This window comes from Pantherophis guttatus, chromosome 4 (genome assembly GCF_059756535.1).
Source record: "Pantherophis guttatus breed Tessera chromosome 4, ASM5975653v1, whole genome shotgun sequence".
NCBI classification, from domain to species: Eukaryota; Metazoa; Chordata; class Lepidosauria; order Squamata; family Colubridae; genus Pantherophis; species Pantherophis guttatus.
The window spans coordinates 12,123,163-12,137,883 of record NC_142066.1 but is presented as its reverse complement, the minus strand read 5'-3'; the positions used below and the strand labels follow the sequence as shown (position 1 = coordinate 12,137,883).

General features: G+C 38.8%; 1 protein-coding gene across 1 annotated transcript; it reads left to right on the top strand.

Annotated features, from left to right (window-relative positions):
• The first annotated feature begins 7,710 nt into the window (after positions 1 to 7,710).
• Positions 7,711 to 8,661, top strand: LOC148113730 (olfactory receptor 6X1-like). Its single transcript, XM_087893332.1, has one exon. The coding sequence runs from the start codon at positions 7,711 to 7,713 to the stop codon at positions 8,659 to 8,661; it is 951 nt and encodes a 316-aa protein (XP_087749458.1).
• The last annotated feature ends 6,060 nt before the right edge of the window (positions 8,662 to 14,721 follow it).

Below are 14,721 nucleotides of genomic sequence, written 5' to 3'. Positions count from 1 at the left end.
AATATAAATCTTAAGAATACCAGCAACAAGGCTACATTCATACAGTCATAAGTGGAAGGAGATGGGTGGTGGGAACGATGAGAAGATTAATAGTAGTGTAGACTTAGTAACTAGGCTGACAGTGTTGAGGGAATTATTTGTTTAGCAGAGTGATGGTGTTCAGGAAAAAACTGTTACTGTGTCTAGTTGTTCTGGTGTGCAGTGCTCTATAGAATCGTTTTGAGGGTAGGAGTTGAAACAGTTTATGTCCAGGATGCGAGGGGTCTGTAAATATTTTTAGTTCTCTTTTTGACTCATGCAGTATACATAAATATAATATTCAATGGAATATAATATTCCATATCATATAATATTCATTTTGTTCTTTCTCCTTAATCACTAATGTTAATCTGTTCATTTCTGCACATTCTAATATTTTCCTAATCACCTTCTCATCAATGGGAATCTCTTCACTTTTCCAATATTGTGCAAATACAATTCTAGCTGCAGTTAATACATGAATAATTAAATATACATTCACTTTATTTTAAATTTCAGGTAAAATGCCTAGTAGAAATATTACTGGTTTCAACTCAATACATTGTTGTATCATCTCTTCCAACCATATCTTAATTTTTGTTCAAAACTTCTTTCCTTCTCCACATGTCCACCACATATGAGAGTAAGATCCAGGTAGTTGGTGGCATTTCCAATATTTATCTTTAAACATCTCGCCGGTGTGAGATGCCATCTGTAAAACATCTTATACAAATTCTCTTTATATGCAGTTGATATTGTTAATTTATCATTCCTGTCTCACAATTTCTTCCATTTATCTAGTTCTATCATATAACCAAAGTTTTTCACCCATGCTATTGTTGTCTTTTTTACTTGTTCCTCTTCCAACTTTATACCCAGTAAGTAAGTATACAGTTTCTTTATTAACCTTTCTTCTGTTCCTGTTAAGAATTTATCTAACTCTAAAAGGCTTTATAATGTTTTGCTAGAAAGGGATTCAGAAACGGAATTAGTTAAAGATTGTATGATTAAGTGGGCACAAAATTTTGAAGAACCAGTGATGTTGGAAACATGGGAAAAAATTTGGGTTCAGAATGTTAAATTTACACAGTCGCAGAATTTGAGGGAAAATTTTTATAAAATGTTTTATAGATGGCATTTAGATCCTAAAAAGTTGTCATGTATGTACCCTAATGTTCAGCCAAAATGTTGGAGATGCGAATGTTTGGATGCTACGTATTATCATGTTTGGTGGACCTGTAGGAAAGTTAAGGCTTTTTGGATAAAAATATGGTGGGTCATGCAGAATGTTTTGAAGAAAAAAATTCAATTTTCTCCACAATTGTTTTTATTGGGTATAGTTAAGGGTTTTACACGGGGTGAAATAAAATTAATATTGTATATGATAACAGCAGCAAGATTGTTGATAGGTAAATATTGGAAGAATGAAGCTTTGCCTACTATCGAGGAATGGACTTTGAAGATGGCCAGTTTTGCAGAGATGGCGAAGATTTCAGCATATTTAAAAGATTGTTCACAAGAGACTTATGAATGGGAATGGAAAAGGTGGATAGAATATGTTCAGAAAAAATACCAAACTAGAAAGTACCAAATAGCTTTTATTTGAAAACAATGTATTAGAAATATTTTAATGTAAAGAGATAAAGAGGGAAAATTATATAGGGGGAGGGATGGGTTCAGGTATATATATCAGTATTATTAGTTATGAGTACATAATAGGGAAGTCTGGGGGGGAGGGTTAGGGAGGGTTAGGGAGGACGGGAAGTTTGGGGAGGGAGGTGGGGGGGTGAAAAAAGGGGTGAAAATGTAATTGTAAAACTTTTGCAATAAAAAAAAAAGAATTTATCTAACTCTGCTAATTCTTTATGGAAGTCATTCCATTTTCAAACAGGTTTCTTGAAAATAAAATGTAAGGCTAATTTGTTTTTCTCCCTTCGTGGAGCTGTGGTGGGTGTGGCACATCCGGCCCATGGGCCTCAAGTTTGGCACCCCTGCATTAAACCCATTGCCTGCGATATTTCACCATATATTGTGTTAGTCCTAAATGGGATTGTATTTCCATGTTTGGGCCTGGTGAACAATTAAACTATTTTGTTTAAAGAGTTTTCAATGTTATATACCACCTAGAGTTATTACTGAGTTGGGCAATTTTAGAAACCAAATAAATAAATAAATAAATAAATAAATAAATAAATAAATAAATAAATAAATAAATAAATAAATAAATAAATAAATAAATAAATAAATAAATAAATAAATAAATAAATAAATAAATAAATAAATAAATAAATAAATAAATAAATAAATAAATAAATAAATAGACTCAATTTTGCTCAATGCATAACTTTACTCATTTTCTAAATCATTTCCCCAAATTGACGTATTGTTGAATAGTAGCTTTGAGAATTATATATTTCTCCAGAATTAGTAAAACAGATAAACAGGCAAAAATAGAAAAAATGCAAAGAAGAGCAACCAAAAGGTTTAAAGGCCTAGAGACTAAAATGAAGAATGGTTGCAGGATTTGGGTTTGGCTAATCTAGAGAAGAGGGACACGGTGGCTCAGTGGCTAAGATGCTGAGCTTGTCGATCAAAAGGTCGGCAGTTCAGCGGTTCAAATCCCTAGTGCTGCATAATGGGGTGAGCTCCTGTTACTTGTCCCAGCTTCTGCAGTTCGAAAGCATGGTGCCACCATCCTGGTTCTCCTTCATCTCCTAGCATCTTTTAATACTATCAATCATGCTCTCCATCTGGACTGCATGAAGACATTAGAGTGTATGGATTCAGCACAATGTTCTGGGTATATTCTCTTCAAGTCCTCGAGAACAGTCAAAATAAAATTCTATCAAACCAAGAAAGAAGTCGCTCGTTCTTCAGTATCATTCTTCAATACTTCTAGTAGTACCATCCATAGAGTAATAATATATGTGTCAGCCTTGGATCCATCCTTGCACGGATTTCACAAGGCTGTCACAACGGGGGATGGGCGAGCTCAGTGGTGGGATTCAAATAATTTAACAACCGGTCCTCTGGCCTAATGATTGGCTGGGTGGGCGTGACCATGTTGGGCATGGCCAGGAGGTGTGACAGGCAGCACTCAGCCTCCTGCACCCCCTTGGGAGCAAAAATGGGCCATGGGGGCGCACTCTCTCCCTGTGCACCGTTTTGGGCCTACTAGGCTCCCTGCAGCCTCCTGGGAGCAAAAACAGGCTGCGGGAGGCTGCACCGCATTTTGGGCCTAGTAGGCCTCCCTGCACTTACCTGGGAGCCAAAACAGGGTGCATGGGGACTTCTGGAATGGGAGGGCAGGGAGGGGCGAGGCCAGCAAGCAATTTAACAACCAGTTCAACGAAATTGGTATGAACCGGTTGAATCCCACCACTGGGTGAGCTGTGGAAACAGGAGGGTAGAGAAGGGAGTTTAGTTATAACAACATTCTTCCACATGAGCTGAAGACCGAGCTGCTGGCACCTAGAGGGGAGTGACTGAAGGTTGGCGGAAGAGAAGAAAGAGGGTGATTGTGGCATGTGATGTGAATGTTGCTAAATGGGGCAGGGTGTGAGTTTTACTGTGGGAAGGGAAAACTGCAAAGTTTCAGATTCGGGGTTTTCCCCGGATGTGCCAACATGACTTCTCTAATAAATTCTTACTTGGATCAACTTTGTTTTTCCTAACTTGGGATGCACTTGAGGTTTTATCCAAAGGTTATCAGCCTTAAGTATACTCTAGCTACAATGTTTGAATGCTCATGGGAAATTAAAGGCAAATATCCTTAGAGACTGTATTGTAAGATTCTATAAAGAAGAAGAAAATCAACTTTTTATGATGCAATCTTCTGGACATTCTTTAAATGTCGTTAAGGAAATTAATTTTTCATGAAGTCTGCCATTTCCCCTATCCCCACAATATGAGGAATCTTTTATTTTTATGTTTCTGCAGAACATTGTTTTGGTGAATGGATGCTGAGATGTAGCAAAAGGCACTTGATAAAGGGAAGGTGGTAATGAAGAAAAAACGAGGCAAGGTAAGTGTAGAGAGCTCTTTAGAATATAATAGAATAACTTTATTGTCACTTTGATTGCACACTGATCGGCATACATTAAAATGCAATTTGGTTGCATACAGCCCTCAAAGGGTCACCTCCTCCAATATACACTACATAAACATGACAAAATAAATACATACATACATACATACATACATACATACATACATACATAATTATGCATATACCCACATATATTATATGACACAGAGAAAAACACAGACTACTTCGGATGAATAGAATAGAATAGAATAGAATAGAATAGAATAGAATAGAATAGAATAGAATAGAATAGAATAGAATAGAATAGAATTTTTTATTGGCCAAGTGTGATTGGACACACAAGGAATTTGTCTTTGGTGCATATGCTCTCAGTGTACATAAAAGAAAAGATACGTTTGTCAAGAATCATAAGGTACAACACTTTTTTTAAAAAAAAATTGATTTATATGCCACCCTTCTCCAGAGACTCAGAGCAGTTTACAATGCGCTAAGCAATAGCCTTCATCCTTTTTGTATATTTATACAAAGTCAGCTTATTGCCCCCACAATCTGGGTCCTCATTTCACCTACCTTTGAAAGGATGGAAGGCTGAGTCAACCTTGAACCTGGCGAGATTCGAACCTGCAGTAATTGCAGGCAGCTGGTCTTAATAACAGGGTGCTTTAGACCACTGTACTACCAAGGCTCCATAATGACTTAATGATAGTCATAGGGTACAAATAAGCAATCAAATCGTATTAGGAAGCAATCAATATAAATTGTAAGGATACAAGCAACAAAGTTACAGTCATACAGTCATAAGTGGAAGGAGATGGGTGGTGGGAACGATGAGAAGATTAATAGTAGTGCAGATTTAGTAAATAGTTTGACAGTGTTGAGGGAATTATTTGTTTAGCAGAGTGATGCGTTCGGGGAAAAAATGTTCTTGTGTGCAGTGCTCTATAGCATCATTTTGAGGGTAGGAGTTGAAACAGTTTATGTCCAGTTTATGTGAGGGGTCTGTAAATATTTTCACAGCTCTCTTTTTGACTTGTGCAGTACACAGGTTCTCCATGGAAGGCAGGTTGGTAGCAATTGTTTTTTTCTGCAGTTCTAATTATCCTCTGAAGTCTGTGTCTGTCTTGTTGGTTGCAGAATCAAGCCAGACGGTTATAGAGGTGCAGATGAGAGACTCAATAATTCCTCTATACATGTACATGGTGAGAAAAACAAATCTTGCGAGTTTACCAGACGGATGGCATAAGGAGCAAAGCTGTTACAGAATCTGGTAGTCCTGCTAAAAATACTTTGAAACCTCCCAGAGGTGAGCAACAGAAACAGATCCTAAAGTGGGTGTGTTGGGTCTCTAAAAATGCTTTGAGCTCTAAGCACATAGTGCTTATAAGCAGTATCCTGATTAACAGGAAGCGAGCTTCCTAATATCTTCTCAGCTGCCCTTACCACTCTCTGTATGGACTTTCTATCTGAAACCCACAACTGAAATATACCAAAAAATGTTCATTTTACTTCTGTCTAGTACTTAGATTTTAGGAAAAGCTGGAGACTTTTTTTCTTAATGCTTTCCAAACTGCTTCCTTCACTTCATTGTTCCTAATGGTGTAAGTATTAAGTAATACTAATTAAGTAATAATTAAGTAAATAAGTAATAATTAAGTAAGTAAAGATTAAGTATCGGGACAACTATACTATTCACCACAGAAACAATCTTGATTCTATTGAAGGAAGACTCTGTTAAGTCCATCTTTTTTAGAACGAGCATATGGAATAGAATTTCACTGCAAAAATGACCACGATTTGCTAGCCTATATTCAAATCCACTTCCACAGAGAGAGAAACATGATTGCTATTGTATTTCTAGAGTCCTTTATCTATTTCATATTTCTATCACATCCTATATTTGGTTTTTCAGTGTTTTTCAGTCTTTCCTAGATAATAAATAACATAGAGAAAGTTGTTGCAGAGAAGTATGGGATTTTGGGATCCCATAATTCTAGTTTCCAAGTTCTAATTTGTGGGCTTCTTGATGCTCTCAGAGCTTGGAGGTGTTTTTGCAGATGTTTAATTACCAAACTGGGTAACATCATTGATGCACTGATCAATCAATCAGAGTAGAGCTGGAAAAGACCTTCAAGGTCTTCTAATCCAACCCCCTGCTCTCATGGTGAATCCACAACTTCTGAAGGCAAACTGTTCCACTGGTTAATTCTTCTCACTGTTGGGAAGTTTCTCCTTAATTCGAGGCTACTTCTCTCCTTGATTAGTTTCCCTCCATTGCTTCTTGTCCTGCCCTCTGTTTCTTGTCCTGCTCTCTGAATTGAAAAATAAGTTGACCTCCTCTTCTTTGTGGCAACCTTTCAAATACTTGAATACTGCTGTCATGTCCACCCAGTTCTTCTTTTCTCTAGACCATCCAAACCCAAATCCTGCAACTGTTCTTCATATGTTTTTGAAGAAAGCTGATGATCTTACCTAATTCAGTAATGAGGCATCTATAAGAAAATCTCCAGGCTGTGAAGCAGGGACTTCACAGTTCAACCATGAGGTACAAATAGGTGATACCTTGCTCAATAGTAGTAACTGTGAGAGGGATCTTGGAGTCCTAGTGGACAATCATTTAAATATGAGCCAGCAATGTGCTGCAGCTGCCAAAAAAGCCAACACAGTTTTAGGCTGCATAAACAGAGGGATAGAATCAAGATCACGGGAAGTGTTAATTCCACTTTATAATGCTCTGGTAAGGCCACACTTGGAAACCAGTTTTGGTCGCCACAATGTAGTGTTGAGACTCTAGAAAGAGTGCAGAGAAGAGCAACAAAGATAATTAGGGGACTGGAGGCTAAAACATATGAAGAATGGTTGCAGGAATTGGGTATGTCTAGTTTAATGAAAATAAGGACTAGGGGAGACATGATAGCAGTGTTCCAATATCTTAGGGGTTGCCGCAAAGAAGAGGGAGTCAAGCTATTCTCCAAAGGACCTGAGGGTAGGACAAGAAACAATGGGTGGAAACTAATCAAGAAGAGAAACAACTTAGAACTAAGGAGAAAATTCTTGACAGTTAGAACAATTACATCAGTGGATCAACTTGCCTCCAGAAGTTGTGGATGCTCCAACACTGGAAGTTTTTAAGAAGATGTTGGATAACTATTTGTCTGAAGTGGTGTAGGGTTTCCTGCCTAAGCAGGGAGTTGGTCCCTTCCAACTCCTATTCTATTCTATTCTATTCTATTCTATTCTATTCTATTCTATTCTATTCTATTCTATTCTATTCTATTCTATTCTATTCTATTCTTCTAAATATTATTTTCTATCACATTCTAATGTATATCAAAATATTTCGCCTGTCATCTATATCTTCCAAAAATGTGATTATATTTTCAAGAAACTCCAAGTGACCTCTGGTTCTCCAAATTTCACACATGGCATCAATGGCCAATTAGTGGTTATTTTATTGTGGATTCATGAGTAATGAAATTCCATAACTGATACCATAGCTGATATTCAAATACGTATCTGGGAATGTCTTATTCAGCTACTATAATTGCACACACCTCTTGCATCACAATAGCAGTCCTAAAGAAACGCAGTTGAAACTCGATTTAGTGAAGATTCCATGTTTTCTCTTTTTGTAACAGAAGAAGAACATGAATCTGACCAACTGCACAAGAATAACTGAATTTATTCTGGTTGGATTGCCACGTGTTTGGGGAATGGAAAGTGTGATGTACGCCAGCATCTTTCTCCTCTACATCCTGAGTCTGATGGGAAACGGACTCATCATTATGATAGTAATCAAGGACCACCATCTCCAGAAGCCAATGTATTTCTTCCTTACCAATCTTTCTTTCAAAGACATCGGACACACCACAACCTTCATACCCAAGATGTTGGTCAATTATCTCTCGGAAAATAATTCCATCTGTTTCTTTTGCTGTATAATACAACTGTGCTTCTATTTTCTGTTTGGGGTGACGGAATTTTTTATCATCTTTTTGATATCCTTGGATAGATATGTAGCCATCTGCTATCCTTTCAGATATGCCACTATCATGACCTCAGGGGTCTGCCTTAAACTGGCAATAGGAGCCTGGTTTGGAGGCCTTTCCTCCGTCCTTTATCAGCAAGTACTGACTGCAAACCTACCCTTTTGCACTTCCAACGTTATCAATCATTTCTATTGCGATGCTGGGCCCGTGTTGAAGATTGCAGGAGGAGATACACGTCTCATTGAGGCCCTCGGCTTCCTTGTTGCGGTGGTTGTGGTTGTGTCCTCCCTGGTTTTCACCCTCATTTCTTACTTCTTCATCGTCTGCACCATTCTTCGAATGCCTTCAACCTCCAGACAGCAGAAGGCCTTTTCCACCTGTGCTTCACATCTGGTTGTGGTCAGTCTTTTGTACGGGTCGGTCTTTTTTGTCTACTTAAGACCGACTATCAAGAACTCTTCCTTTAGTATGACAAAGTATGTCTCCATACTCTATACTTTTATCACCCCCGTGCTCAATCCTTTCATCTACACCATTAGGAACAATGAAGTAAAAGATTCTGTACGCAGAATGATTGGAAGAAAAGTTACCGGTCTCAGGAACATCTAATATCTCCAACTCTTTTAACCCTGGTTGTTGTTGTTGTTGTTGTTGTTCTTCTTCTTCTTCTTATTATTATTATTATTAATTAATTAAATTTCTATACCGCCCTTCTCCAAAAAGGACTCAGGGCGGTGCACAGCCAAAGTAAAAACAGAGCATACAAAATTTAAAAACAGTATTAAAATAATTAAATATTTTGACCGTAAATTAAAACAACCCAATTTAAAACTAATTTAAAATTAAACTCAAGCCAGCCCAGCTAGTTGAAATAAATAGATTTTCAGGGCCCGACGAAAAATCCGGAGGTCTGTTATTGTATGTAACTCTGGGGGAAGGTTGTTCCAGAGGGTGGGCGCCGTCACAGAGAAGGCCCTCCCCCGGGGGTCGCCAGCCAACATTGTCTGGCGGACGGCACCCTGAGGAGGCCCACTCTGTGCGAGCGTACTGGCCGGTGGGAGGCTATTGGTGGCAGAAGGCGGTCTCGTAAGTACCCCGGCCCTAAGCCATGGAGCGCTGGCCATGGTTAAAAGAAATGGGAAGTGATTCTGTTTTCCGGCAGATTTCTTGTATATTAAACGTAAACCTAATCTGTCTTTTGAAGGACTCCTATATCAGGGATGAAATGCTCCTGGTTCGGACCAGTTTAGCCAAACCGGTAGCGATGGCAGAGGGTGGTTCGGAGAACCGGTAGCGATGGCAGTGTGAGACTCCGCCCACCTGCCCTGTCATCATTACTTCCTGGTTAAAACCTGTTTTTTACCCTCTGCACATGCGCAGAAGAGTTTGCGCATGCGCAGATGGTCTGTGTGCACATGTGATGCGTGTGCACAAGCGGAGAGTGTGTGCACGTGACACATGCACTTCCGAACCAGTAGGGAAGGTAAGTAGATTTCCCCCCTTGTCCTATATGTATCTATTCCTTCAAGTTGGGGTGTGCTCAAAAATATCAACAAAAATTCATATTTCACACTGCATCCCGCAACAATGAGGTAATTGTGAGTAACATTCAAGTGGAATGCAACATGTTTTTTTTTCTCTTTGTTGAGAAGCATCTGTATGTACCGTATGAAATAAAATTTGGTATCTCCTGATCATTTGGGTTTCAGAGCAGGACATTAAACTGAAATTGCATCAGTCATGCTTTCCAATGTTAAAGTTGGGAAGGAATGGTGCAGATATCCTGGTTCTCCTTCATCTTCTGGTATAGTGATGGTTAACCTTTTTGGTGCTGAGTGCCCAAAATGCATGCAACTAAACCCCCAAAATGCAATGCGAGTGCTCCCCATGCATGCGCCCTGCCCCGGCACATATGCATGCATCCCCCCATGCATGCACATGCATCCCCTGTGCATGTAACCTGCCCCCCACACACACATGTGCCCCCCATGCCCCATTTTGGCTTCCAGGTTGATTCAGGAGGCTTTCCAGGCCCAAAATGGGGCACAGGGGGGGCAGCGCAAGGCCTCCTTGTGTCCCATTTTGGGCCTGGAAAGCTTCCTGCACCAACCTGGAAGCCAAAGAGGGTGTGGGGGGGGCTGCAAGAGGTCCCCCAGGGCCTCATTTTGGGCCTGGAAAGCCTCCTGCACCAACCTGCACCCCCTGTGCATACGCCCCACCCCCTGTGCATGCATGCATCCCCCACATCTGCACTGTTAAGTTCGTGAAGGAGACACTGAGGCCAGGCTGCTGAACAGGTAACTTTATTAAACAGACTCAACAAGCAAACGGAACCAACTCGCCCCGCCTGACAGCTGCTTAAATACCCAAGCTGTCAGACGGTCTGACCAATCCTGAATCAGGCAGCATCCCGCCTAAACAGTTGCTGTGCGCCTCCACCAATCCGAGCCCGCTGATGACGGAGCCGGCGTGGGGCGTATCTACCCGCGAGGACTCAACATGCACTACTCTCTGCGCATGTGCAACAGAGACCCGAAGACCAGCTGGCCAGTGGGAGCCGCGCACACATGCACAGTGGAGCTGGGCAGGGGCGATGGTGGCTGTGCATGCCACCTGTGGCATGCGTGTCATAGGTTTACCATCACGGTTCTAGCATCTTTCAATACCATTGATTGTGGTATCCATCTGGACTGCCCACAGGCATTAGAGTGTGTAAATTGGACATAATATTCTGTATATACCTCTCTTTTTTCTATGATTAGTTTCAGTTGGTATTTAACAACTACTTGAGGGAATTGACTGTGGTCATCTGTCAGTTTGGAGTGAGGTAATATCCAGCTGGATATTTCCACCTTGGACCAACCTAGTGATACTGTCAAAATCATGCTCCAGTAGAGGCCTGAATAGGGAGGAACAGACTGAAGTTCAATACTAGAAAGACGATTGTCTGGAGATATTTGGACTCTATTGTCCATTGTACTTTGTTAGTCTCAAATAGGGTTACATTTTCACATTTGAGATTGGTAAACAGGTTCTATTTGCTCTTTTCTATTTTGAAATGTTCTGAGTATTGTGTGCCACCAAGAGTTATTATGGAGTTGGGCAACTTTAGAAATTGAGTAAGTAATTATAGCAATAGCAATAGCACTTAGACTTATATTCCGCTTCACGGTGCTTTACAGTCCTCTCTAAGTGGTTTACAGAGTCAGCCTATTGCCCCCAACAATCTGGGTCCTCATTTTACTGACCTCGGAAGGATGGAAGGCTGAGTCAACCTTGAGCCTGGTGAGGTTCGATCTGCCAAACTGCGGGCAGCCAATGAGCAGCAGAAGTAGCCTGCACTCTAACCACTGTGCACTGCGGCTATAAGTAAATAAATATTTACTCACTTTTTCTCCATAATAAGTTTTGCTCATTTCCAGAATTTCACTTTAAGAGTTGTGGTGGTGCACTGGTTAAAATGCAGTACTACAAGCTAACTCTGCCCACATCCAGGACTTCAATGCTGACTAGCTGAAAGTTGACAATGTAAATCATTTAGAGAAAGCTGTAAAGTACTATGAAGCGGTATATAAATCTAAATGCTATTGCTAATTTACTACATCATTTGCCTAAAGTAATGTGTTTTGAAACAGTAGTTTTGAGAATTTGAACCTAGAAATTTCTGGGAATTGAATTCGAAAAAAGAGATGGCCATCGTTGATTCTTGCAAGCACAGTACTCAGATTTGGGGAGTGCCCTGTTCCAGTTCTCTTCTAATATTTCAATTACTATATCAATTCAATTCCTCAATCTAATGTCCTAAGATTCATATATTACAGAGTTTTTCCTATCAGATGACTAAATCCTTAACTGAAAACCTGACCTACCTATAGTGGAGCATTTTTTCCAATTTGGTTTCCCCTTGGTTATAATATCTGATATATTAATTCCTGAATTGGGGTAATAACATTTTTTCCCAATAATGTAGCCTTGTGTATTTGTTTAATAGATCATTTGTTCAATGAATTTCTCTAAAATAATATATATATATATATATATATATATATATATATATATATATATATATATATGTATTTTTATATTCATAAAACAGATATTCACGTTTATAAAACACTTGTTGAAAATTCCTTGCTTTTAATGTGGGCAATGAGGGATGAATAGGTAACTTGTTAAAACTTTTGGTTGAACAATACAACATTATGTATCGTAAACATTCAAACAGGGACCAAAATTGTTTCTTCTCCATCTCTAGGTAATCATGGGAAAAGATTTGGGATGGATGGGTGATTCCATACCAGTTGGATCAAGAAGACTGCTATAATGAATTGACTTTGTATCATGATCATGTTTCCAATAAAGTTTGTTTTCTAAGCTTTTTCCTTGACATCTAATACATGGAAGTTCTGTACCCTAAAACAGGGTAGTACATTAGTTGCCATGTTGGACTAGGAATCAAAATCAGAATAACTGGAAGAGACCTTGGAGGTCTTCTAATCCAGCAGTCACCAACAGGTGGTGTGTTGACCACTGGTGGTCCATGAGAAAATTTTGGTGGTCCGCAGAAAAATTATTTGCATTTTTATATTGTACTAAATCAGGGGTCCTCAAACTATGGTCCCTGGGACATAGCAGGCAAATTGCAGGCAGCCAGCAGGCAGTAGAAGTAGCCTGCAGTACCGCACTCTAACCACTGCACCACTGAGTCTCTTAAAAGAGTTTAATGAGAGTTTATCTTTGTTGGTGTGTCTCCAGAGAACCTCCTGTCTTGGGGTGGCATTTGAAGGTTCATCCAAAGCATATCAACCTTGGGTATCTATTAGTTATAGAGCATGGATGCTCATGGGAAATTAAAGTAGATATCCTTAGAGATTGTATTCCAAGCTTCCTTGGAGAACCAGTCATTAAACTTTATATGATGCAATCTGCTAAGATGCTGTTGAAATGTTAAGGAAAATATTTCTCAAGAGGTCTACCATTTTCCCCTCAAAACATGATGTACCATTTTCTATAGTTCTTCAAATCTCTACATCGATGAATGGATAGAGAGATGGTGTAAAGAGCATTAGGAGAAGACAAGGTGGGTAATGAAGGAAGAAGTCAAGGTAATGGTAGAGAGATCTTTAGGCCCATGTTTTTTTTTTTTAGAACAAGCTCATGGAACACAATTTCACAGCTAAAATAACTTTGACTTCCTAGGATTTATGCACATCCATGCAGAAAAACATCTTAATTTTTTTATTTCTAACAAACACACCCTTTTTTTACTTACATCAATAGAATAGAATAGAATAGAATAGAATAGAATAGAATAGAATAGAATAGAATAGAATAGAATAAGAGCCAAACCAGAGAGTTACAGAGGTGCAGATGACAGACTCAATAATTCCTCTGTAGAACTGGATCAGCAGCTCCTTGGGCAGTTTGAGCTTTCTGATTTGGCACAGAAAGAACATTCTTTGTTGAGCTTTTTTGATGATGTTTTTGATGTTAGGTGTCACTGAAATTTTAAAAATTTATGTATTACTTTTTTGGATGGCTATAAATTGTATCCCATTCTCTCTATCTGGTGGGTTTTTTTATTCTTCTTCTGTTTTTGAGACTCTCAGATAATATTCTATTTGCTGCACAACACAGTCTTCCATTCTTTATGCTCTCCCTGTAGTTTGGTTTCATTCACAAATTCTCTCTCTTTTTGCTCTCAACCCCCTCCATTCCGTATTCCATGTTATCTATAAAAATTCTTCTACGTTTCCTCGTTTTTCTTTCACACTCCATATTTTGTTTTTCAATAGTTGACTGGTCTCTTCTGTAGATCAAGAACAATAGGTAGAATGTTTCTGCACAGTTCTCTACTGAGAACTGCCAGCTTCTAATTTGTATCAAAATATTTCACCTCTAGTCCTATTTTCAAAAATGTCATGTTTTTATGAATTCCCAAGCACCTCTTATTTTCTGACTGTAGGAAATTTCTTATTTATTTATTTATTTATTTATTTATTTATTTATTTATTTATTTATTTATTTATTTTTAAATTCGTATACCGCCCTTCTCCCTGAGGACTCAGGGAGGTGAACAGCCAAGTAAAAACATAAACTACAAACATTAAAATACAATTAAAAAGATATATATAAATTTGGCCCCATGATTAAAAACAATAACAAACAATTAAAAACATTTTAAAAAGTGTTAGGCCATATTTGACACCAAGCTCTAATAGATCTAATAGTATGTTTTCTTCTAATAGTATGTTTTGGTCTCATGAGTTGTGACATTCGATTGATGGTCAATTTGAAATCAATTGAGAGTGCAATCTTAGATAGTGGCAGATATTTCTCTCTCTAGACACAATGAGTTCTTGTCTGCTGCGAACTCCGCATAGGCATCAGGAAGGGCATCTGGCCAGTAAATGCTCAAGGTCTGTTCAGTTGCCCTAACTCCACCATGATGCAAGAGATTAGAGGGTCATTAAAAAGGGGGAAAAAATCAAATGTGTATATTGAATGTCTTATTCAGCTACTATACCTACAGATAACATTCATTATTTTGATTTTAAAACCAAGCCTTGTGTCTTCTCTCTTGCAATAGTTTCTTTCTGAAAAAGGTCTTCAGGAATCTTGATCGAATGAAGATTCTACATTTTCTCTTTTTGTAATAAAAGGGGGAAG

Bases quoted from the DNA above. Each gene is read 5' to 3' on its own strand.
- LOC148113730 (XM_087893332.1), top strand. From the start codon at position 7,711: ATGAATCTGACCAACTGCACAAGAATAACTGAATTTATTCTGGTTGGA.